This window comes from Natator depressus, chromosome 1 (genome assembly GCF_965152275.1).
Source record: "Natator depressus isolate rNatDep1 chromosome 1, rNatDep2.hap1, whole genome shotgun sequence".
NCBI lineage: Eukaryota > Metazoa > Chordata > Testudines > Cheloniidae > Natator > Natator depressus.
Genome location: NC_134234.1, coordinates 330,043,796 through 330,068,909, shown reverse-complemented (window position 1 = coordinate 330,068,909; position 25,114 = coordinate 330,043,796). Strand labels below are relative to the sequence as shown.

Sequence of the window (25,114 nt, the reverse complement as noted above, 5' to 3'; positions counted from 1 at the left end):
TTGGACAGTTATGAAATCTTTGGTTGTTCACTATTATTATTACTATTATTTTAAAATATTTACTTTGAGCAATATACTTAAAAGTAGCTTCACAGAACATCATAGGACAAGCGGAACATAAGCTTAAAACAAAAACTCCTGAACTTTCCACAACTATCCGGAAAAACTAATAATTCATTATTAAGGTTATTAGCAATATGAGAATTGGAAACTGCTCTAATTACCCTGGCTACAATTTAGTAATTGTGGTTTGGAGAAAAACCTGCTAACAACAGAGAGAGGACTTCAAGCTAATGAACATAACAGGGTGTCATGGTTTGTAGGGCTTTACACACTATTAGTAGAGGACTGTCATCAGCACCACATTTATAGTCTATTGAAGCTACATTTTGGGACAGCATAAATGGAGTTTTGATAAAGTGAGGCAAGTGGCGTTGTGGAATCTGAGCAGGGCAGATAGACACTGTAGCTCTAAGCATCACATTTTTTAAATAAATGCTTTTCTTTTAAGAAGATCCTGCAATGATTATGGTAGCTTGGTGCTGCGGAAAGCCCTTGAGGTCAAAGGTACAATATGTTAATCACTATGGCGACTCTGATCAGGCCTCAGGTACCAAAGTGTCGTTTTATCTGAGTTCTAGATCAAGTTGTACAGAGTAGTATTTCAAACAATTTCACACAAATTGAATTGGGCTTCTCTTTTAGGATCAGTGAGCTCGGGTGAGTAACTTAGTTTAGAAGATAAGATTACTGTTATTAATTCACTTTACTGACAGATGTACCTAGACTGTGCACAATGATCCCCCACATCAGATATTTGGGATACGCTTTAAATGGATACATTGGAACCTGGTTTTTCACAGACATATTTTCGGGCATTCCAATATAATTTTGTTTCCACTGTGGAGTAGCTAGGGGATAGTCACTGTTACAATGACAATGAGAAAGAAACTGCTTAGACGAAGATTTCACCCACAGGAAAGGAAAATATGACCAAGCAGGATGGCGTGCTAATTATCCTGGGGTTAACTAGCACCATTTATGTCAATACCAAAAAAGGTTTCCCCATTTTACTGAAATTCTGCAGCCTGATTGCTACAATGCTAATGGCTATATGTAATCTGATGGCACAGAACTGCAGAGAAACCCAGTCACACCACACAGGGCTAAATCATGGCTTTGTCACAAGCCCTGCTCAACTAACCGTAAATTAGATTGTGATGTGAGACCACAATCTGATTCCTGGTTCCTCCTTTGCACTGGGGGTGGAGGCAGAGGTGTCATGCCCTATACCAGTCCCATACATGGTGCTGATTTTTAACCCCAGTATGCTGGTTTAGCTGTGCTTGCTGGCACAATGGAGGGAGAGCCTTGGCTGCCCATACATTCCCTATTTGCATGGAAGTGAGAGTAGGAGTTCCACGGAAGGTTTTCTTCCCCCACATTACTAATCACTTTCTAGCGAGTGCAGATGAGCAAGTGGGCACCTTATACCCCCTTACTCCCCTATGCGTCCCTCGTTTACTGTCCTTGTTGAGCAGCTATTATCTTAGTCTGACAAACATAATATTGCAGAAAATAAAAGCAATACTTTACATTTACAGGGCTACATTTTCAGTGCTGACTTCTGTCTTGGCAGGTGCATGTTTTTGCTCACAATTTGTGGACACAAATATCTGCATTGCCTGTCTAACCACTGCAGCTGTTTTCACCTAGAAATCTGAAATTTGAATCTGTAGTGAACAGTAGGGAGGAAACTGCTCCCTCCCAATGGAAGTCAAGTTGAGCTCAGGTTTAAAACCACCCTCAGTATACAAGACCTCTCCTGAGGATCTCAAAGGGTTTTTCAGAAGTTAATTTAGCAAGTCTCGAAATATCCCTCTCTGATTGGCAGTTGTAGATCCATTTCACAAAGAAGTAAACTGAGGCACTGAGAGATTAAAGGCTTGCTCATGTACCACCAAATTCAGTGAGTTTTACATTCACGTCAGTGAGAACAAGATCAAGTAATAAATGATTTGCTGAAAGTCATATACCAGTGTGGCCTAATAGGCAGAGCAGTGAATGAGAACTCAGAAGACTTGGTTTCTATTCCTGGTTCAGCCTCTAACCTGCTGAGTGACTGTGGGGAAATTATTTCATTTCGCTGTGCCTCAGTTTTCCCATCAGTAAAATTGGGATAATGATGTTTCCTGCCTTTGTAAAGCCCTTTCAGGTCTACAGATGAAAAGTGCTATATAAGAGCCATCTTATTATTGTCATTGCAAGATGGGCATACATTATCCAGTTTTCCTTATGTGATGGAAAATATTTGTGGCAAATAAAAACAGGTTAAAATATTGTTTGGAGTTTTAAACAATAACCTGCTATAGCACAAACATGTCATCATTCAGTTCACAATTTCAGAGAGCTGGAGCACTTTGTTTATGGCTGCATCTTCTGCAGTAAATGTTTGGTACACATGCAATACGTTTATTATACAAAGCTTCAGCACAGGTCTCAGTTTACTCATGATTTATGTTAGGCATCAACATGAAGAGAGCCTTGAGATTTATTGCTTGGAATCTGACCCCCAGCTATGGAGCTGTAGATTTGTAACTGGTGCCATTCAGAAACAGTATTCTTATGAGAAAGAAAGAGAAACAGACAGACAGAGAAGCTGTTCATTTTTTAGAACACTGCAGTGATGCAGTGGGAAAGTTCTTTGGTTTCTTTGATTTAACTTCTTGAGGCTAGTAATAAAGTCACTGTGTTCAATACAAGTTTGAAACACTAGTCAATCTGGTGGAAAATCATCAAAGATGTAAGGCCAGCTCCTTACATGGTGCTAATCAATGTATTTACATGATGTCAATGGAGAAACTGGGCTGAGTGGCTGGCCCCTGGTGCTTTCATGTAGAACTTTTAGCGTAGTAAAAATTGCTTTATTTACAGGAAAATCTCCTCTTTTGCTCGCTGGAAGAAAGATATAAAGCCCAAGCCATAAGATAGTACAAACACTTTACCAGTGGCATCGTGCTTTAGCATAACTTTTTGTCCTTCCTAGGACCTCTTATAGATATCAGAAAACCTGGTGTGTTGAGGGTAATGAAGCATTCTTCTGGCTGGTGGTCAGTTTAGATTAGCACAGTTCAAAATATGTTGAAAGAGGACACAAGAAATATCCCACAACTTGGAGAAATCCTGCTTGATTTACTCATATGACTAGTTCCTATGGAGTGAACATGTACCCCAAAATATCTAGCTAAAAACAAAATTATAATTACCAGTGGGAAGATGCCTCTAATTAAAAAACAAAACCAAACCCTCTGTTCCTACTCCAACTGAAGTCAAAGGCAAAACACCTACTGATGTCAAGTCCTAATCAAACAACATGAACCCTTAAGTAACAAAAAAGAAAAGAAAAAATGTGTTGAGCCTTGCCCTAAAGAATTCCACAGATGTACTCTACAGTACACAAAAATAAGCTTGCTTTCTACCAGTAATGAAAACCACTCATCTACTCTACTTCTCCATACTCCATGTGAGAACATCGGATGTAGCATGAAAGATTCTTACCTGTTCCAATGAACATGACATCATACTGGCCATCTTCTGCATCGACCCGGTCTACTACTATCCGTGTGAACTGGTAATCCACATCTGTTTTGATCATGATTGGACGATTATTGATAGGGAATACAGGATTGTACATTGCTGGATGACTTCTTGCGAATGTGATGACTTCATCAGGAAGGTCCTTGGTAGAGTCAAAGCCTCCAAAAGTTTTACTGGGACACTGAGAACAACAAAGAGAATATTTTGCACCTTATAACTGAGCAATTAGACATATTCGTTTCTTTGAGATCCTTATGAGTCCTCAGTCTATAATAAAGTACAGCCCAGGATATAATTGTTCCATGATGGACAACAACTGTACAGGGAGTTAATACTGGCACCAAAAGTCTTTGGAGAAATATTTTTCTTCATTGAAATCAATATAGCTCATACCAGAGAATATTACGGTTTGTATACATTATCTTTCTTATCACTGTGCTGTGCGAATAATTGATTGTCAGTGATTTACTGACTACTATTATCTTTTTAATTGGTAGTACAAGACCATAGGGATGCTGAATATGCTAAAAATTACCGTACAAAAGACACAGATTAAAGCACTTCGTTATCTATACAGTAGAAAACTAATTATCCGTAACAATCACCCCACTATCTAAGCATCTTCTTCTGGGACTCAAGTCAAAACTCATTCACTTCAAAGGACCTTGGATTTGGCCCCTAATGAGCTGCCAGTGTGACTCCCTGTTCTGTTTACTCCTGATTATCTAAACTGCTGATTATCTGGACATATCTGGCGTCAACCAAATGGTTCTGACGATGAGGCTCCTGTTGTGTTGAATTATTTGTATAAATTTTCTAGCATGGGTGGTGAATAAAGTGCTTGTAGTGAGTTCAGGTTATTTGCCTCAATGTCCACTTGTAGTGAACAGTACAATGACAGAGGGGGAGCAATACTCATAGGACTAGGGTGTCCCTAGTCCTCACACAGCAGCACAGGGGAGTAAAGATTCCATGTTCCACCTCATGTGGTCATGTTAGGACTAATCAATCCTGGCTCTGGGTCCTATGCAAAGCACAGGGACTACACAGACACTGGTCCCTCCACCCTTGAGCAAATGGGTGAGGATGAGGGAAAGAGTGAGGAGGACAGCAGGCAAAGCCATGACTCTGTCCCCCCACAAGCATTCCCCTCTGCTTTCCCCACCCACAATTCCTCCTGAGGGAAGTGCACTTATGCATCAGGACTGTGGTTATATGCTAAAGACTAGCCCTTATCTAATGAATTCTCTCTCAAAAACTCAAAATATTTTATGAACATCAGAGATTTTGACCTTACAACATCTCTCTGTAAAGTGGGAAATTATTATTAGCCTCATTTTACAGATGAGGAGACTGAGGCATAAGGTACTTAAATGATTTGTCATAGATCTCACAGGAATTTTGAGAAGACAACTTCAGGTGCCTGACCCTAACCCCTTAAGCACAAGACATCCATCTCAGACATACAAAGCTATGAGGCAAATTTCACTGTGCTTATCCTTATGTTCACCGCATTTGATCTTGAAATATAAACATCCCAGTGATATAAAGCCAGGGGTAATGCATCTTTTATTCACATTGATAGAATATCCACCACTTAGAGTAAAAACTTTGAAACCAAAAAGTAATTAAACAGAAATCCGGATCTTGCTGGATTCTCAGTAGAAGAAATCAATCGTCTTTGCCATCACCTTGATCCAGATTATTAATAATTCATCAGAAATGACATAAAGAAATCAATATGGCCAAAAAGAGCAGTTGTTATTTGCAGCCAAGGGACACGTCAATGCAGTGGGAAGCATGGAGGGTATGAGAGATAGGTTTTCACTTTTTTGCATGTTGTCAAGGAAGCAATTTCCAACATTCTCGTTCATTATATATTAGAGAAAGAAAGAATTACTGATTTAAACCCAATTAGCCAAATAAACAATAATAGCAAATATAGCAAGTTAGTCACCTATTCTTATTATCTCTACATTTGAGCCATTATTATTATTATTTCATATCCATATGTTCATTTACTTCCAATTAGAAAAATACAATATACTACTAGAATAAACCTTTTATGATCTTTAGCATTGCTGGAGTCAATCTGAAATTTTGTGTTTCTACGGTGGAGTTCCAAAGTTTTCTTGATGCTTGGATTAATATTCCAACTAGAGTGTAATACTGATTACTTATACTAATCAACGCTTAATTAGATAATGTATGTAAAGTGCTTTCAACAGGAAAATCACTATACAAGTACTAAGTATTATTAATTGCAGCTGGGCAAATGCTGAAAAAATAAAATAAGATCCATGTATAGTCATTTCAATTTTTAAATGCATATATTTCTGCTGTATTTCAATCCTGTTTGTATTTATTTTCTACCAATATTTTAGCAAAGAAACATACTGGTAGCAATGTTCATCAAGTCAACACATGTTAGGCATAATATTTACAGAAAGCCAATTTTAGATTTGAAATCATGAGCATTTGTTAGAAAAACCTAATTCCAAGGGCTAGGTTATGACTTGGACTCCATACGCAGTAAAAGGAAGTAAGAATCTCCCCTTTAAACCTCTATATGGGTTACCTGGACCTAGTGCTTGGGCATGCAAGAATAAATGGGCATACATTTCTTCTTATTCCTTCCCCAGTGTAAGTGGGTAGGAAATGGGTGGAGCCATGAATCCATCTTCCCTGCTCACTGGCCAGTGCAGCTGAGCCAGCGCAGCATGAAAGTATAACAATTTGTTGCTGCTCTATACCCACAGGAAATCTCTAACTCTCATGAGCAAGGGGGAAGAAATGATGGAATTATGCTTTCCAGAGATATGTCTGCTTTACCCTGCATCCCCCGAGCTACTCCTGACGTGGTGCTGCTTCTGCCCCACCTCATGTTCAGAGCTCTGTCTAAAGTCAAAACCTATCCCTATGAGTTACAATCCAGGATACAGAACACTGGATACCATGCAACCTCTGTGTACAATCAATGCAGCCTGAATTTCAAATACTGACTTCTCACAATGAACTCTCCCTTAATAGGTTACCGACCAGCAATTATTTACAGAAATTACTGAGGGAATAAATCTAAGTCACAAAAAAATTGCAAATAATTCACATTCAGAAAAGGAAGTGAAACTTGTTGAATTAATTATTGACCCACGCATGTTGATATTTTTTACAATAGTTTTTTTAAGGGTATGGATTTAGAGAAATACATTCAAAATATTGTAGCCAGTGGAAAAGTCTTGTCACTTTTACATGTGTATTTATGCTGGATTTTTTGCAGAGACTTTAGACTTCATAATGGCAGTACACATAACAAAGACAGGGCCTGATACTGCTTAGAGGTTATTGGCAAGACTCTCTCTGACTTCAGAGGTCCTGATCCAACAATCCAGTCCAACAAAACATTTAAGCAAGCATCTGAGTAGTCCACAATGGGACTACTCAGATGCTTAAAGTTAAGTGCATGTTAGGGTGACTAGATTTGCCAATTTTATAGGGACAGTGCAGATATTCAGGGCTTTGTCTTATATAGGCATCTATTACACGCCACCTCCTGTCCCAATTTTTCACACTTGTTGTCTGGTCACCCTAGTGCATGTCTTTGTGATTTGCCAGTTGGGGAGGTCATACTTCACTACACCTGGTCAGAGTTTCTTCATCAGTGAAGAAAATATGCTAGATTTCATCCTGGAGCTATCTATCTAGAGAGCCCAGTCTAGCAATCATAGAATCATAGAATCTCAGGGTTGGAAGGGACCTCAGGAGGTCATCTAGTCCAACCCCCTGCTCAAAGCAGGACCAATCCCCAACTTAATCATCCCAGCCAGGGCTTTGTCAAGCCTGACCTTAAAAACTTCTAAGGAAGGAGATTCCACCACCTCCCTAGGTAACACATTCCAGTGCTTCACCACCCTCCTAGTGAAAAAGTTTTTCCTAATATCCAACCTAAACCTCCCCCACTGCAACTTGAGACCATTACCCCTTGTTCAGTCATCTGCTACCACTGAGAACAGTCTAGATCCATCCTCTTTGGAACCCCCTTTCAGGTAGCTGAAAGCAGCTATCAATTCCCCCCTCATTCTTCTCTTCCGCAGACTAAACAATCCCAGTTCCCTCAGCCTCTCCTCATAAGTCATGTGTTCCAGTCCCCTAATCATTTTTGTTGCCCTCCGCTGGACATTTTCCAATTTTTCCACATCCTTCTTGTAGTGTGGGGCCCAAAACTGGACAAAGTACTCCAGATGAGGCCTCACCAAAGTCGAATAGAGGGGAACAATCATGTCCCTCGATCTGCTGGCAATGCCCCTACTTATACATCCCAAAATGCCATTGGCCTTCTTGGCAACAAGAACACACTGTTGACTCATATCCAGCTTCTCGTCCACTGTAAGCCCTAGGTCCTTTTCTACAGAACTGCTGCCTAGCCATTCGGTCCCTAGTCTGTAGTGGTGCATGGGATTCTTCCGTCCTAAGTGCAGGACTCTGCACTTGTCCTTGTTGAACCTCATCAGATTTCTTTTGGCCCAATCCTCTAATTTGTCTAGGGGCCACTGTATCCTATCCCTACCCTCCAGCGTATCTACCTTTCCTCCCAGTTTAGTGTCATCTGCAAACTTGCTGAGGGTGCAATCCACGCCATCCTCCAGATCATTTATGAAGATACTGAACAAAACCGGCCCCAGGACCGACCCCTGGGGCACTCCGCTTGATACCGGCTGCCAACTAGACATGGAGCCATTGATCACTACCCGTTGAGCCTGACAATCTAGCCAGCTTTCTATCCACCTTATAGTCCATTCATCCAGCCCATACTTCTTTAACTTGCTGACAAGAATACTGTGGGAGACCGTGTCAAAAGCTTTGCTAAAGTCAAGGAACAACATGTCCACTGCTTTCCCCTCATCCACAGAGCCAGTTATCTCGTCATAGAAGGCAATTAGATTAGTCAGGCATGACTTGCCCTTGGTGAATCCATGCTGACTGTTCCTGATCACTTTCGTCTCCTCTAAGTGCTTCAGAATTGATTCCTTGAGGACCTGCTCCATGATTTTTCCAGGGACTGAGGTGAGGCTGACTGGCCTGTAGTTCCCTGGATCCTCCTCCTTCCCTTTTTTAAAGATGGGCACTACAACACTGCAGAGCTTGAGACTTTTCTGTGAAGAAATCTGGTTATTCCTTAGCAATCACATCCACTGAATGAGGAGAATTATACAATCCCTTTGCTGAGAAATCATTCTTTTCTTTAACATATGAAGCAGTTTTTGTTAGGCCAGACATCTGTATCATTTAACCATTGTTTTACACATTTATCATGGAAGCCAGTTTTGAGAAGAAGCTAGAAAGGATAGTTTAAAGGTTACTAACAAGTAAAGGACAATCTATATGATCACAGAATCATAGAAATGCCCATATATGAATAATGCTTATGTGCTATTCTTGTTTTTTTACTTCACTGTACTTACTTGGATCTGTATAGTTTATTTGAGGCATAGATACATCTGAATGGGCTAGATACTCAGCCTAGTGTTCACAGGAGTCTCAATGGAGCTAAGCTGATTTGCACCAGCTGAAGATCTACCCTGATATGTACAACCCAAACCTTTTCCTCTAACACATTCTACCGGAGAAAAGGCAGATGAATAGGCAAAGCTCAGCAGCATTTCTGGGACCTGACAATGACCGGGGTGGATGGGAAGTCATAAATAGTGGTTTCATAGACACCATAGTGACAGAGACATTAGAAAGAGACAGGAAAGTAGAATAACAGTTAAAAAATCCCTTTTGGAATTGGAAATTATTCCAGTGCCTTCCCCGTCCACTGCAGAAATGGTTACCTTAGAACTCTAAAGAAGTGCAATTTATGAAAGGAAAGCTGCATTATTCCTTAACTACTCTACAAATACTCAACAAAATCCTGCATCCCTGCTCCAGTCAAACATCTCCTGAAGTCGATATGGTTTTTGTCTGACTGAGGTTTACAGGATTAGGCTCATTGACAAGCCAGCTGCACTTTGCAAATCGAGGCAGCGAATTCTGGATTTGCAGCAACAGCTAGTTTGCTCTTACATTAGCCTGCCTTTCCCACTTGTTCAGCTTCTTTTGTGTTATAAGTTCAAGTACAATGGAATGAGTGAAATCAGTATCAGATTTCCCAGTGCACTTACAGTTCCTGGCCGCGGATATGGTACACGTCCTTGGTAAGGCACCCATTGATAGTTGGGACCATCTCTGTGAGCATATGGACCAAGGAACACCCTCCTTACATCTGTCATGCTGTACATACACACTGCTGACCCCTTGAAGATGTTGCTAAAAATGGGGTAGGGAAAGAAAAATAAGTCAGTTTCTTTAAATTATTTGTCAATTTAATCACAGGAGAATGGTGGGATTAAAGGCTCTTTAATTAATTACATGCATTGATTTTCCAAACTCTGAAATGCTGTCTAAGCGAACCCAAACACGTTCCTTAGAAAGTTCAGTTTAACTGATACAAATCTCTCAGATGTTTTTCTAAACAGAATGGCTGCTGGCTGCTACTTAAAATTTATTGTTTATATACGTCCAGATCCAATTTCAATGGGACTTTTCTTCGAGTAGGTATTACTCTATATGAGTAATACTTAGGATGGTTGAATCTGGCTCTTAATAGATAATAAGTGTTTTCAGTTTTCCATCCCTGATTTTGAAACTGAACTGCTTCATAAAGAAGGCAGGGTGAAAAATCTATTTGTAATAGCTGTTATTCTGCAAATGCAATTTATTGGTATAAATATGAAATAAAAAGGTCTCATGTGTTTTTCATAGTGGTGACCTTCATGCAAAAGGGTCTGTAACCAATTACTCATCCTGTAGCCAACTAATCACTTTATATACCCTTGCTAATAGTCAGCAAATTTGTTTTAGTTTTGCCCTTTCTCTCTCTCCCTCACTTCCCCCTTTTGACAACACACACTGAAACTGCACTGCTATGCATTTCCTTGGGGTTTCTACAAGGATAGTAGATTCCACATGAGCCTCATTCTTGTGGATTATGTGATGACTAGAAACTTACATTTAAAAACATATGCCTCCCTCCGTGGTTATAGGTGGCTTTTCCCTCAGATGCAAATTCAACAGTCCCTCATGAGACAAAAGCCTAGGGACAATTCCATCCCTGGTGTAAGCCCATTTGAGGGAAGTTCTATTGACTGTGTTACGCATGAGATCAGACTAGATGACCACAGTGATCTATTCTAGCCTTACAATCTATGAGCCTATGAAGCCAAAGGATTTACACCAAGGATGTACTGGGCTCAGTTGAAGAGTGATGGAAAAAATCTTTGCTGTTTTTTCTTAAAAAGCTTATTGATTGTCCAGAAGTTTTCTAAAATTCTAAATTTTGATATTTAAAAAATGTGGTTTTTTAAAAATTTTCCTGCATTATTTTACCAGCTCTATTTGGCAAGGGATTTGACATTTCACCCTTCATCTTTAAAGCCAGTTTTTCAACAGGAAGAGGCTGAGAAACTGACACATTCTTTCAGACGTGTGTCAGGGCAATGATGTACATTGCTCATAAGAAAAGAAATTTAATTCATTACTTCTAACTTTCACTGCCTTCTAGCAGTTCAAAGGTTAAGAAAATGCTGTGTTTCTTAAGAACATTTTAACAAAGAGACTCTTTAAAGCAACCAGCCACACAAGTTTCCATACAAGTAAAATGATACATTCTGTACCTGGAAGTTGTAAACACTCCATAGACTATTGGATTTTTGAGGTCTTTTGAGTTCATTAGAAACACATCCTCTGTAACAAAAACAACAACAACAGCAACAACAAAAAAGAAAATACATGGTCATTTCAGTAATGAAAATACCAGAAAATGATTCTGCATTCAAAGCCATTGTGGCTACTTACGTAGTTCATCAAAATGAGTATCAATGCCATTGGGCCCTGGCACAGAACAAATCAGGCGTGCTTTAAGGAAAGTTGTCCATTTATTAACAAGGCTTCTGTGTCCACCAAAGTCATTCTAACAGAAGAAGTACTATATGTTAATACATAATCGTATTCCTGTTTGAAATGTTAACTATAACATCATAATCCCCAGTTTTACATATTGTCCTTTTTATTGTTTAGGAAATTATAAAATCTCCCTCATTTTTCAAATATACCAATACCTAATCAATTTCAATTTATCATGGTCATTGCTACGTATTTAATATCATTTTCAGAAGAACTTATTCCTTATTCAAGAAAATCTTGAAATAGATTAAATTAGAAAGAAAGAAAGAAAGAAAGAAAGAAAGAAAGAAAGAAAGAAAGAAAGAAAGAAAGAAAGAAAGAAAGAAAGAAAGAAAGCAATTAGGCAGATTGACAGAGTATTTTGCTTCTGTTCAAGCTTACATGTGGCCAAGACTCAATAAAGTTTAAACAGCTCATTATTCTTTACCGAGTATCAACAAAGTAGCCCCACAAGTTGGACAAGATCAAAGTATAAAAGGTGTTAGGGTGGGAGAATCAGATGTTTAATAGCAGGGCTGGGAGTGGGAGCAGATCAAGGTCTCCGTAAGGGTGGGGCTATAATTTTCCAAGCTGCTATCTTGTTTTTCAGAGATGGTAAATTGGAGTCCTGCCTAAAGGAATAATGTGAAATTCTACTCTAAACATTATATTTACCAATTCATGGAGATCACTTAATTCACAGATATTTTCTCAAGGTCCCTCAGGAAAATATTGGATATTTGTTGGGATGGATGAACCCGTTTGAGACCCTTGCCACTGTTCATTTATAAAACTTAGCCTAAGCAATTATTTTCATTTTAATGTGCCTCTTCCTTTAGAAGTTCTACCCAGAATGGGAGCCTTGGATGTCAAAAATAACTCAAGAAAGAAAATGTCTACAGAACATCTGGTCCACCTGGAAGCAGGGAGTACCATGTTTCTTGCACAAGACTCTATTTCTCTCAGCCACATTTTGAAAACTCAGGAGGTTCTGATAATTTTTGGATGATGCATTGTAAATTTGGGGTGCTACTCCAAACAGAACAGAACTGAATATTATATCTCTTTGATGTTTTCCCTTGACTGTTGGTCATTCTGGAAGACCTCGGAATCACTACATTGCCAGTGTTACCATAAACTAATGTACAGCCAAGAAAGAGTAGTTGCTAATATCACTTTTACAGCTTTAACTGAGGGCATTCATTCTCATAAAATTAAGTCACCATATTACCTTGCAGATCTGCCCTATTCTGGCATGGGTGGCTTTTCCAGAGTGCTCTCCATCAATTGCATTTTCACGGAAGAAGAAATAGATTTTGTCATCTTCTGGGTTATCACTTTCTGGTATTAGGTGGGCACTAACGAACCTAGGATCTGAGAAGAAAATGCCAATGTACATGTTACTACATAGCAAGTAAAATCTGTTGCCTCATTTACATGAAAGGATTCTTCCATTCTGACTTGCACACATGAACTAACCCTTTAATCAAATAAGCAAATTTTCAACTTTTCTTCCTGGTGCTCCCACCCAAAGGAAATTCCTATCACAACTTGTTTCTGCTCTTTGAATCTATTACTAGAACAACACACACACACACACACACATCCCCAACACTGCACACCAGCACACATCTATAGTTTATTTATCCAGTATATAGCAGCACTTGCTATTCATACTCTGTAGTGATTCAAGAAAGCATATGGAGTAATATAATACATATGAAATTGCTCTATTAACTGTATTGTAACATTACAGCACAGCTTCCTAATTCCATGCATGGATTGCTGAGAGTTTCTTTTACATTCAGTCTTGCCTACTTCTTATTTCCTTGTTTATTTTGACTTTCTATACAGCAGAAATGAAAACTGCTCAGGAAAGCTATGATAGAGGAAGAAGATGGTTTGTCCAGTAGCTATGGTGTTTGGCTGAGAATTGGGAGAGCTGTGTTCACATCCCTGAACTACCATATACATCCTCTGTGACCTTAATCAAGTCACTTAATCTCTCTGTGTCTTAGTCCCCCCTGTATAAAATGTAAGGGTGCTGTGAAGATAAATACACTAAAGATTGGGAGGTTCTCAGCATCTGTAATAATAGGAACTATAGACAGAACACTCAAGAATAGGTTAAAAATCATTCTATAAAACATTTTTGGATGAAAAATTTTGTTTGAAATTTTCCATTTTTTTAATTACTAAAAACAAAAACAAAACAATGTTTTGAAAACCATTTTTTTTTTGGTGTGGAAAAACAAAACCCTTTAGATGGAAAAGATTTTTAAAATGAGTTTTTTTCATTTTTTAAGAAAAGTTTAATGAAAAATACCATTTTCTGACCAGCTCTAATGACATCATTATTCAGAGTACAAATTCCCCTTCCACACATATGTCTATATCTAGACAGTGATATTGTAGATATATAAAGCCTCAAGAGAGATTGATAAAAAAATAGAAAACAATGGGCAAAGAAATTAGGACATATACTCGGTGTAAATCAGCATAGATCCATTGACTTCAATGAGGCTGTGCCAGTTTACACCAGAGGAAGATCTGGCCCAATATTCGCAAAAAGAAAAGGAGTACTTGTGGCACCTTAGAGACTAACTAATTTATTTGAGCATAAGCTTTCGTGAGCTACAGCTCACTTCATGCTCAAATAAACTGGTTAGTCTCTAAGGTGCCATAAGCACTCCTTTTCTTTTTGCGAATACAGACAAACACGGCTGTTACTCTGAAACTTGGCCCAATATTGCATTTTTCATTCAAGTATTTCCGTTGGCCTCTTTGACCAGGGAAAAGGAGGTAAATCAAAGAGAATTACCAAGCTGTTCTTCTTCCTACGGCATTTTACATCCTGCTGGGATAATTCAGTGTGAACTATATTTAACTATTGAAAGAGTCCTGTCCCTATGTCAGATTATAAGCTGTTCTAGCATCATATATTAAAATATCATTTTAACACATACCACCACATACTTAGGGAGATAATGAGCCAGATTATGCTATGCTGATTTTCATCAACTGAGGATCTGGCTTATTAAAACCACTACTTTATTTACTAAGGATGCTAATTAACTATATACACTATGTGTGATGAGCACTGTGTCATCAACTAATATCACTTCTCATATCAGCAGATGTTTGACTTTGCTTTTTGGTTGTAGACATGCAAGGTTGAAGAGTTTTCCATCTGATCTTGTATGGAGATGTCCACTTTGGTGCTAGATGATGACCCAGCAAAGAGAAAAATAAACTGAAGAATGTTGGTGCCAAAACTCCTCCCTGTCCAACATCACTGTGAATTTCAAAGCTGTCAGATTGATCACCATCACATTGGACTATAGCCTTCATGCTATTATGGAAGGATTGAATCAGACTGAGGAGGATTGGGAAGCAACCAGTTCTCTCTAGCAACTGAAAAAGATCCTTTCTGTTAACCAGGTCAAAAGCTTTTGTAAGATCTATGAAGGCCATGCATAGAGGTTATCCTTATTCTTGACACTTTTTGGGGGGGGGGTGTGCTCCGGCGGCAATTTAAAGAGCCCGGGGCTCTAAAGACCCCACCTCTTCCAGTTGAGGCCCCACCCCCTTCTGGTTGGGGCCCCGCCCCTCTGCTCAGGACTATGGCGTATCGGTAAGTCCTTTAAGTTACTTTCACCTCTGAGCATACAAGTGCATGGTCTATATCACAGTCTCCACTGTGAAGATTGCAAGTATGGAGAGCATCCTTTAGGTGTTTTCTACAGGTGACAATTACATCTAGTTGGTGCTAGTGTCCAGATCAGGAGTGTGTCTCCATGAGACCTTCCAGTGATGCATGTGTTGGTAATACACAGTTGTTGGTGGGTGAAGAGCTCCAGTAGTCTTTGACCATTGTTGTTAATTTTTCCCACTCCATGGTGGCCAGTGATTAGCAGCCACATCTCGTGATGTGAACTGACTTCAGCATTGAAGTCTCTCAGTAGACAGAGTTGCTTGCCTAGTGGTAGCTTGCTGATGACACAGCTGAGCTGCTGATAGAGCAAGTCCTTCTCTACAGAGGTCAAGAAAAGTGTTGGCACATATGTGCTAATGATGTTGGCAAATCCACCTGTGGTAGATATTCTTACTAATATGATACATTCTGATGTTGCAATGGGACATTCGACTAGAGATGTGAATGAATTTTTGACTGCAAAATCCACCCTGTCCTCAGAGAGGTCTTGTTTGCTTTCTCCATGTCAAAAGAAGAAACATTGCATCTTGCATAGAGAGCCTGTATGTTAATCCAGTCTCAGAGAGAGAGGCTATGTCAATGTCAAGCTTCTCCAGCTCTCTGTCAGTGATGGCAGTCTTCCTCCAGTAACTGACCTCCTCTAGGTTGTTTGACATACCAGTGCATGTTGTCCTCATATTCCAACAAGCAAGTTTGAAGAGGGAGACCATCATACCCAAATCTTTGGTGCATACACCTAAGCAGAAAAGAAATAAGGAGGCAGCGGTTGGGCTTAGGATCACAGCCCCCCTCTTGGTGGTATTATCCAGGCCCAAAGGCTCAGAAGACCAAGATGTTTAGAAGCCAGCACAGCTGCAGGAGATGCTGGAAGGCAGAGCTGAATTGCAATGCCAACCATCTGACGCTTTCTCCACAGCGGGTTTAGTTCAGAGTTGTCTCCCCTAGTCTTTGCTCAACCAAGAGCTAACTGAAAGCCAGCAGTGACAGCTGGAATTACTCCTTTGTGGATATTATTTTTCATTCCAGTGGGTATCTGGCACACCCCTCCCACCACTCAGTGGTGAGATTCCCAGTTTAAATGCTGAGCGCCCAACTTGTACGGGGTTATGTGATACCAGTAGCAGCCATGCGCACTTGACCTGATCTGAGGAAATTCAACAACTTTGCAATGGTCTTGCCCTAGCTTGTGATGAACGTCTTGCCTGATGTCTGGAGCCTATTGCCCAACAACTCTTGGGGGCCTGACTTTGCCCAAACCCAGTCCTTTGGGGCCACGGTGATCCAGCCAGATAGTTACCTGTCACCCAATTTAGAAATCTCTGCAGCCCTGGATTGCAATTCTGTCTTTCTCTTCTTTCAGGGAAGGAGTGGAGATGATGCCTAAAAGTCAGGCACTTCATATACCCTGTTTTCCTACTAGTGCACTCATGCAGCAAAAGGAAGTATGTTCCCCAGCATATCTGTTCAGCTGTTGAGACTAGGGATAAAGCATCACCCTGAAAATTTTAGCTAGTTCACTAACTTATCTTATTACCAAGAGTTCCCCAGGGAGAGTTTAAGATAATTCAGGCAGCACTGACATACTTCATATGGTCAGCACAGACACATAAGGAAGCTGATGACATATAGAAGAGAGGCTACGCTGGAATGAGCTAAAAGAACTGCTGAATGGGAAGTGGAAGCAGGAGGCGAAAGCAGTAGTACCCATGATAGTGCTCTGCAGACTATTATCGAAGGATATGACTACCTCAGATCGCCATATACAAATTACTGGAGTCTATGTGATCCCAAAACATGTCTACAACTGTCATAAATATAAAGGGAAGGGTAAACCCCTTTAAAATCCCTCCTGGCCAGAGGAAATCTCCTCTCACCTGTAAAGGGTTAAGAAGCTAAAGGTAACCTCGCTGGCACCTGACCAAAATGACCAATGAGGAGACAAGATACTTTCAAAAGCTGGGAGGAGGGAAAGAAACAAAGGGTATGTGTGTCTGTCTATATTTTGTCTTTGCCGGGGATAGACCAGGAATGAAGCCTTAGAACTTTTAGTAAGTAATCTAGCTAGGTACGTGTTAGATTATGATTTCTTTAAATGGCTGAGAAAAGAATTGTGCTGAATAGAATAACTATTTCTGTCTGTGTATCTTTTTTGTAACTTAAGGTTTGCCTAGAGGGGTTCTCTATGTTTTGAATCTAATTACCCTGTAAGGTATCTACCATCCTGACTTTACAGGGGGGATTTTTTTTTTATTTCTATTTACTTCTATTTCTATTAAAAGTCTTTTTGTAAGAAAACTGAATGCTTTTTCATTGTTCTCAGATCCAAGGGTTTGGGTCTGTGGTCACCTATGCAAATTGGTGAGGCTTTTTATCCAACATTTCCCTGGAAAGGGGGGGTGCAAGTGTTGGGAGGATTGTTCATTGTTCTTAAGATCCAAGGGTCTGGGTCTGTAGTCACCTAGGCAAATTGGTGAGGCTTTTTACCAAACCTTGTCCAGGAAGTGGGGTGCAAGGTTTTGGGAAGTATTTTGGGGGGAAAGACGTGTCCAAACAGCTCTTCCCCAGTAACCAGTATTTGTTTGGTGGTGGTAGCGGCCAATCCAAGGACAAAAGGGTGGAATATTTTGTACCTTGGGGAAGTTTTGACCTAAGCTGGTAAAGATAAGCTTAGGAGGTTTTTCATGCAGGTCCCCACATCTGTACCCTAAAGTTCAGAGTGGGGGAGGAACCTTGACAACAACTATTAAGAAACACATGGTTCTTCTAATAATATAAGCAGTCACAACACCCTGTGTATCATATTCTTTTCCACATTCCAGGCCCAAAAAACACCTTCAGTGGAAAGGATTTAATCAAAGTCAAAATGTGTTTTAAAAAGACAACAAACATCAAAAGAACATGTCAGAAGTATATTTAAGCATGATCAAAGGGGAAAAGAAACCACAATGTTAACATGATAAACATTAATGGCAGAAACATTTCTCTGATCTCATAGCCAGTCCAAGCAGGTTAAAAATAGAAACGTTGATTTAAAACAATCAGTGTCAAGAAGCAAATAATTAAGAAATGCACTTCAACTTTTTTCAATCTCCTTTTCTCAAGTCTCTTGACACTGGGCTACTTCTCATATCCTAACTGACACCTTCTGCTAGCTCCAGTTTTGTATGGCCCTCTGGGATTACCAGTTCTTTAGCAATTTCATTGGCAGCAGCCCATTAAACTGTCCTTCATGAGAAATCTACCACTTTATGAAAAAGACACCTTGGTCCAGCTGCCTTTATGATTGATATGCCATTGTTTGCTTAGTTAAGTAATGGAAACATGTTTTGCTTGTCTCAGCACTTCAGGTTCAGATAATGCTAAAGTAAAATCAATCTTTATTTGCTCCTTCACAAGCATTATTCTTTAGCAATAACAACAAAAGTACAACAGCAAAAACAATAAAAGAAAGGAGATTGGATTCCCGAATGAATCGTATTAGCATTTTAATGATGATCCATAAAGGAAACGGCACCAAAATTGCCTTTAGATGTCAAGATGCACTAACTACGCTGAACAAACAGAAGTTGGGGTCATTCCTTCATAGAATCATAGAATCATAGAACTGGAAGGGACCTTGAGAGGTCATCTAGTCCAGTCCCCTGCACTCAAAGCAGGTCTAAGTATTACCTAGACCATCCCTGACAGGTGTTTGTCCAACCTTCTCTTAAAAATCTCCAATGATGGAGATTTGTCATTTCAAAGAAGAAAAAGGGCAGTTCTCACAGGAGGCATTCTGTAAGGAGGTTGAATCAGATGCCCCCGTTACAGTAGATTTGTGGTCAGAATTACAAATTTCCCCAGTTCACAGCTAGAACATTCGAGGACACTGTAGGGAAATTTTACACTCAGTAAAGTTGCAGTTGCTGTAATTTAATGAAAATTATTGAAGGGTGACTAGAATCCTGCGAAGAGGTAATGAGATGAGGGAATCTTACATTAAAAATTTAACAATAACAAAACCAGACAGCAATTCAGACTTCATAAACACACAGTGCTTGTCTACAGAGACCCAGCATATACAAAAAAGCAGGAACTGTCTTCAGAAAATCTGAACTTGAAAATCATAGCTAGTTCTATTGCCTTCTCAGAGGATGTCATAAATATAAAGGGAAGGGTAAACCCCTTTGAAATCCCTCCTGGCCAGGGGAAAGCTCCTCTCACCTGTAAAGGGTTAAGAAGCTAAAGGTGACCTCGCTGGCACCTGACCAAAATGACCAATGAGGAGACAAGATACTTTCAAAAGCTGGGAGGAGGGAGAGAAACAAAGGGTCTGTGTGTCTGTCTATATGCTGTCTTTACCGGGGATAGACCAGGAATGGAGTCTTAGAACTTTTAGTAAGTAATCTAGCTAGGTACGTGTTAGATTATGATTTCTTCAAGTGGCTGAGAAAAGAATTGTGCTGAATAGAATAACTATTTCTGTCTGTGTATCTTTTTTGTAACTTAAGGTTTTGCCTAGAGGGGTTCTCTATGTTTTGAATCTAATTACCCTGTAAGGTATCTACCATCCTGATTTTACAGGGGGGATTTCTTTTTTTCTATTTACTTCTATTTTTATTAAAAGTCTTCTTGTAAGAAAACTGAATGCTTTTTCGTTGTTCTCAGATCCAAGGGTTTGGGTCTGTGGTCACCTATGCAAATTGGTGAGGCTTTTTACCAAACCTTGTCCAGGAAGTGGGGTGCAAGGTTTTGGGAAGTATTTTGGGGGGAAAGACGTGTCCAAACAGCTCTTCCCCAGTAACCAGTATTTGTTTGGTGGTGGTAGCAGCCAATCCAAGGACAAAAGGGTGGAATATTTTGTACCTTGGGGAAGTTTTGACCTAAGCTGGTAAAGATAAGCTTAGGAGGTTTTTCATGCAGGTCCCCACATCTGTACCCTAGAGTTCAGAGTGGGGGAGGAACCTTGACAGAGGAAGACTTATAGCCCCAGTCACAAATGTGCACTGCAAAGCTCCAAGTCCTCACTGATTTCCGTAAGTCACCAGGGGACAAAGCTTTTAACATGTGATGACAAGAGAGCTAACATGTCTTATGCTCTTGCACACTTTACAATATTTTACAAACCTCTTAATCTTTTAATGGTGTGCTTCTACATTTCTCTCATTTAATTCCTCACCTGTCAAACACCTTCTTTTGCCACTGACTCAGTCAAACTTTGGGCCTGATTCTCACTTACAGATAAGCCCCTTTGGGACCCTGGGAGCACCTCAGTGCCAAATGAAAGAGGGTCCCCCATCCTGTAACTCAGGCCTGACACAATCATTGCCCCAATGCATTGTTGTCATAATATGTATCTCAGAGGGGTCATCTGGGGTATCCTATGTAAACTGGTGACACATTGGTCCCAAAAATTATTGTGTGATGTAAGGACCGGTTGTGTACAAAGCATAGATGTGTGCTGAAATTGTGTGCTTTACATGTGCTTGGGAGACAATGCATAAACCTAGCCCACCCTAGAAAAAGGAATATGTATTTACTTGTCTGACCAGCTTGCAGAATCCTAACAGTGGACAATGAAAGTACATTTATGTATAAGGTAAACAGAGCCACCAAGCTAAACAAGCAAGGGAGAAAACTGTTTAACAATCACGTCAGGGGATAGAATTTGCACCCGAAGAAGCCCTCCTGGCTCTTGAGGCACAGACAATAGACTTTGAGTAATACAAGGGGAGCAAAAAGGCATTTTAGTTATCCATCACTGAGTGGACAGAGGGTAAACCACTCTCTGAGCCTGTGAAAGTTGGATCCCAATCTGGTGGGGCAGGGATGATGTGAACCAGTGGTAAGTAAGAAAACTACTTAGGCAAAGATCATAACTAGCTAAAATTAAGTTTTAGTCACTAGAAGGCATGTTTTATTTTATTGTTTGTAACCATACCTGTCTTTTTTTTCTTTGCTTAGTATCACTTATTTCCTGTTAATAAACTTATTCTGGTTTTATTACAAAACCATCTGAGCGCTGTGTATTTAAGTGAAGTGTGAGCCTCTAGCTAACCTTAAAGGCTGATGTGTGCCGTGTCTCTTTGGAGGCAATGAATTTAATAATTTCTGTAAGCATCCCATGTGAGGGATTGGACACTGCAGGGAGACGTCTGTGGGTAACTTGGGAACTGGGGTTCACTGGTTGTTGTCTGCAAGGAAAGGTTTAGATTGGCAGAGTCCTGAAGAGCTTTCTGGCAAGGCAGATGAGTTGGTGTGTCAGGGAACTGATACAGTTTTGCAACAGCAAAGCCCTTGCTCTTGCTAAGGCACAGGGTAACACAGGGGCTCACATTTCTGGATGTCCTGAGCATGACGTCACCCCTTTTACAGCAGTCTGCTGGCATAAAGTTTCCTCAGAGATGTTGAAAATGGCTCCCTGAGAATATCCCTTATACACGGGGACTCCTTGGCTGTTAAAAGATGGTGTAAGGATGTTACACCAGTCCTGTTCCCAGCCCTTAGCCCAGGGGCTGTGTCAGGGCAGGGCCAGGGACAAAGAAAGAGTGTGGCTGAAGTGCAGTGTGTTCTGGCAATTCTTTGTTTTTCAAGGCCTGTAGAGGACCTTGGGAAGCTTAGAGCATAAGTAAAAGCGGCTGTGAGCCATCCATACTGTTTCTGTATTCATTCCATATCTGGTTGTGATATTTGCTGCTCTTGCAAGATAAGCAGAACTGGTTTTGGTCATTCATACTTTAATGGGAATCCTGCTCCTGGGAAAAATCAAGAGTTCTCAAGGTAATGGTATTTATGATTTGGTAGATAGCACTTTTGTCTCTGAATTATTACTAAATCAGTACTCCAGAATGATGTTACAGGACTATGGTTTTATAGGTAGTGTTTGTTGGATGTGAAATTAAACTAGGGTCTGATAAGAGATTAGAGATCTCATCATATTTTTTCAAAGTCTAGTGATACTAGCCTTAGTGTCATAGCAAAATTATAATACTGGATCATGTGTGTTTAGTTTATCTAAATTCCCCATGCAATTTCAATGGCATATAATATTTTTCACTTTTTGGACTAAAACTTGTGTAATGTTGCTTTGTGCTGTTAAATACCGACACTGTCTCACTGTACAGGTGTCTGCATTTTGCTGGTCAGTGAAACAGAGTGCTTTGGGACATTTAAGGATGAAAGATGCTCTACATGATATTAAGCTCGCACCTTTTTCACATTCCAATACAAGAAGGTAGCACAGGAAGAAGGAAACACCTAGCTGAGGATGCTAATGAACTCACAATGCTCTTCCACATCCAGTTTCTGTCCAGACCTCAATTCCACTGTCACACAATTGGCAACAAGGATCGAATCATAGTGTGAAAGGATTTTCAATATTTTGGTGATTATCATCATCTAAGAGTAATTCTTATTGTAAGAAACATTAAAACAAAGCTGTCTTCTTTATTCAAGCTCTTTAGAACTGCAGGTTGGGCATGGACAAAAAAACAAAGGCATGATTCTCAGAACTATCCTGACACTTAGACTTCTCCTGAAATAAAAACATCTCTGTACCTCAGGGTCTATGCTGATGGTTGTGGGTTATATAATTACATCTTTACTTCTGTGGAATCTAGTTTGCTTGCTGATTATAACTGCTCTCTGGATAAGACGGGAAAGACCAATTTTTCTCTCTCTCCATTTATACAAACTCCAAATTCCAAATGAACCAGAAGGGACGTTGTGGGCTCCAGCCCTGTGGACAGAATCTATTGGTTTAGGTGTGTGAAACTCATGCAGATTGAAACCAACCCCCCGAGAGGGCTGTCACATCTTGACAAAGACATGGCTCAACATCAGTTCAGATTAGTTGAACAGCACCATTTGTATTCTAAGTATAGCATTCACCGTAAGAAATCAGGAAATTAAAAAAGAAGAAAAGAAAAAATCAGCAACTGCAGGTATAGTTTTCAGGAATGGAGAGAGATTTAGGCTTGGTTGTTATTTGGCCCACTACAACTGCTAAATGATATAAAGAGACCTTAGGATAAATGAGAGTCAGGCCCTAAGCATAAGGACGTGTCTGCATTGCCATCATGGGGGGTGGGGGGATTGCATCTTGCGTAAACATACCTGAGCTAGCTCTAACCTAGCTCAGGTTCTGCAGCAGAGAAGCTGTGGCAAAGTGCACTTCACTACAGAGTAGCCCCAAAAGTAACTACCAGGGTTCCAGGCAGGCTTGTACATCCCACTCTGAAGCACACACTGCTGCAGCCTCACTGTTCTGGTACTTGAATTAGCTAGATTAAAACTAGCTCAAGTATGGCTACATGAGCTGCAGTCGCACCCTGTGCTTGTAATGCAGACATGCCCTTAGGCTTAGGGCCTGACTCTCATTTACCCTAAGGTTCCTTTATACCACTCCTCCAGTGTAAAGAAGTCTTACAATGACAGTGAATTAAATGTATGCTCTCTTCAAGGCCACTTTCCACTGCCAAAGCAGTGAAAGTGGGCTTTAATGTCAATGAGAACCAGATCCATGGTGCCTCTACAGATGCTGTGCGGGAGCATGATGAGAGATAGCCCTTGTTACCCCTTTAAAATTTGTAACAAGCTCCCCTCAGTGCCACATAACTTAATTCTTTGCATATGAGTGTGTGGTGCTTCCCTCTAGTGCATGAGCAACAGAGAGGATGCAAGACCTGCTGATTCTGTGTTTGCGGTACAGCAGTACCCACAATCTCCCTGCACTGCCACTAGGGTGGAGCCGATCTTTCCCCTCCCTGATAATGTAGTTCTTAGTCTGAACATTTCTAACAAGTCATACTGTAGGCTGCATGGGAAGGAAAAAGAACAAAATGTTGAACTGTGAAATAATTATCAGTTTCTGAGGCCTTTGTTCTTAAAGAGACAACAATAATTTTGATTCTCTATAATGACTAATTATATGGTGAAGTAAAGTGAACACAAAAGTTCAGTCAAATTATAGCATAATTCACAAAGTAAATTAGATTTCCCACAAAACAAACCTTGTGATCTACCCATCCTATTTAATCTGAAAGAGGTGATTATTATCTCTTTAAAGAACAACCACCAAAATTTATGGGATGTCATTAGCACCTCTTTCCTGTGGCTGCCTATATCTGAAGGTGTTATATTTCTATCACCACTGTGTTAATTTTAAGATGATTGAGTTATTCCTAAAGTCCAGCAGCCAGAAGACTGATATCCTCCAAAAAAAATCTATATTATCTTAAAGTTTGTAGCCAATGTATGATGGGGATTTGGAGAGGAAAATGATATGGATCAGGCATTAATAGCATGGCTGACGAAGGATGCATGCTACCTAGGGAGGCTGTGGGATCTCCACCACTGGAGGTTTTTAAGATCAGGTTAGACAAGCAGCTATCAAGGATGGTCTAGATAACACTTAGGGGGTTGGATTAGCTGACCTACCGAGGTCCCTGCGAGTCCTGTATTTCTCTGAGTCTCTGAAGCTGTGAGCTGATCAGCAGTGCAGAGGGCTCTGCATGGTGATCTCAGCCCCACCATAACTCCTGAGATCTAGGCATTTAGGATCCCCTAGCCAATTTTACAGGGAACACAAACTCCTCACTGGCAGGACAAATTTTCCACTCATGTTGTTTCCTGTCCCCTGTGTATATTTTTCCTGCATAGTGGACAATATGGCCCTTATCTCTTGGGTCTCAGCTCATTCATTTGCAAAATAGGAAGAATAATATTTATCTACTGCACCTTACAGGGGTGTTGTCAGGCTTAATCCATTAATGCCAGTAATGACTAGAAGGTGCTACATATATATACAAAAAGAACTGGATTGAGCCCATCAAATCATTTTTT

The 25,114-nt window shown here is 40.1% G+C and overlaps 1 protein-coding gene across 2 annotated transcripts in view; it reads right to left on the bottom strand.

Annotated features, from left to right (window-relative positions):
* Positions 1–25,114, bottom strand: part of SEMA3A (semaphorin 3A) — a 403,325-nt gene that overhangs the window by 29,755 nt on the left and 348,456 nt on the right. For both annotated transcript variants that reach the window (XM_074942567.1, XM_074942566.1), the window contains 5 exons: positions 12,809–12,951; positions 11,491–11,605; positions 11,310–11,379; positions 9,759–9,903; positions 3,559–3,778 (listed from right to left, as the gene is read on the bottom strand). In XM_074942567.1, the coding sequence (XP_074798668.1) occupies positions 3,559–3,778; positions 9,759–9,903; positions 11,310–11,379; positions 11,491–11,605; positions 12,809–12,951 (693 nt within the window). The remainder of the gene's footprint in view (positions 1–3,558; positions 3,779–9,758; positions 9,904–11,309; positions 11,380–11,490; positions 11,606–12,808; positions 12,952–25,114) is intronic.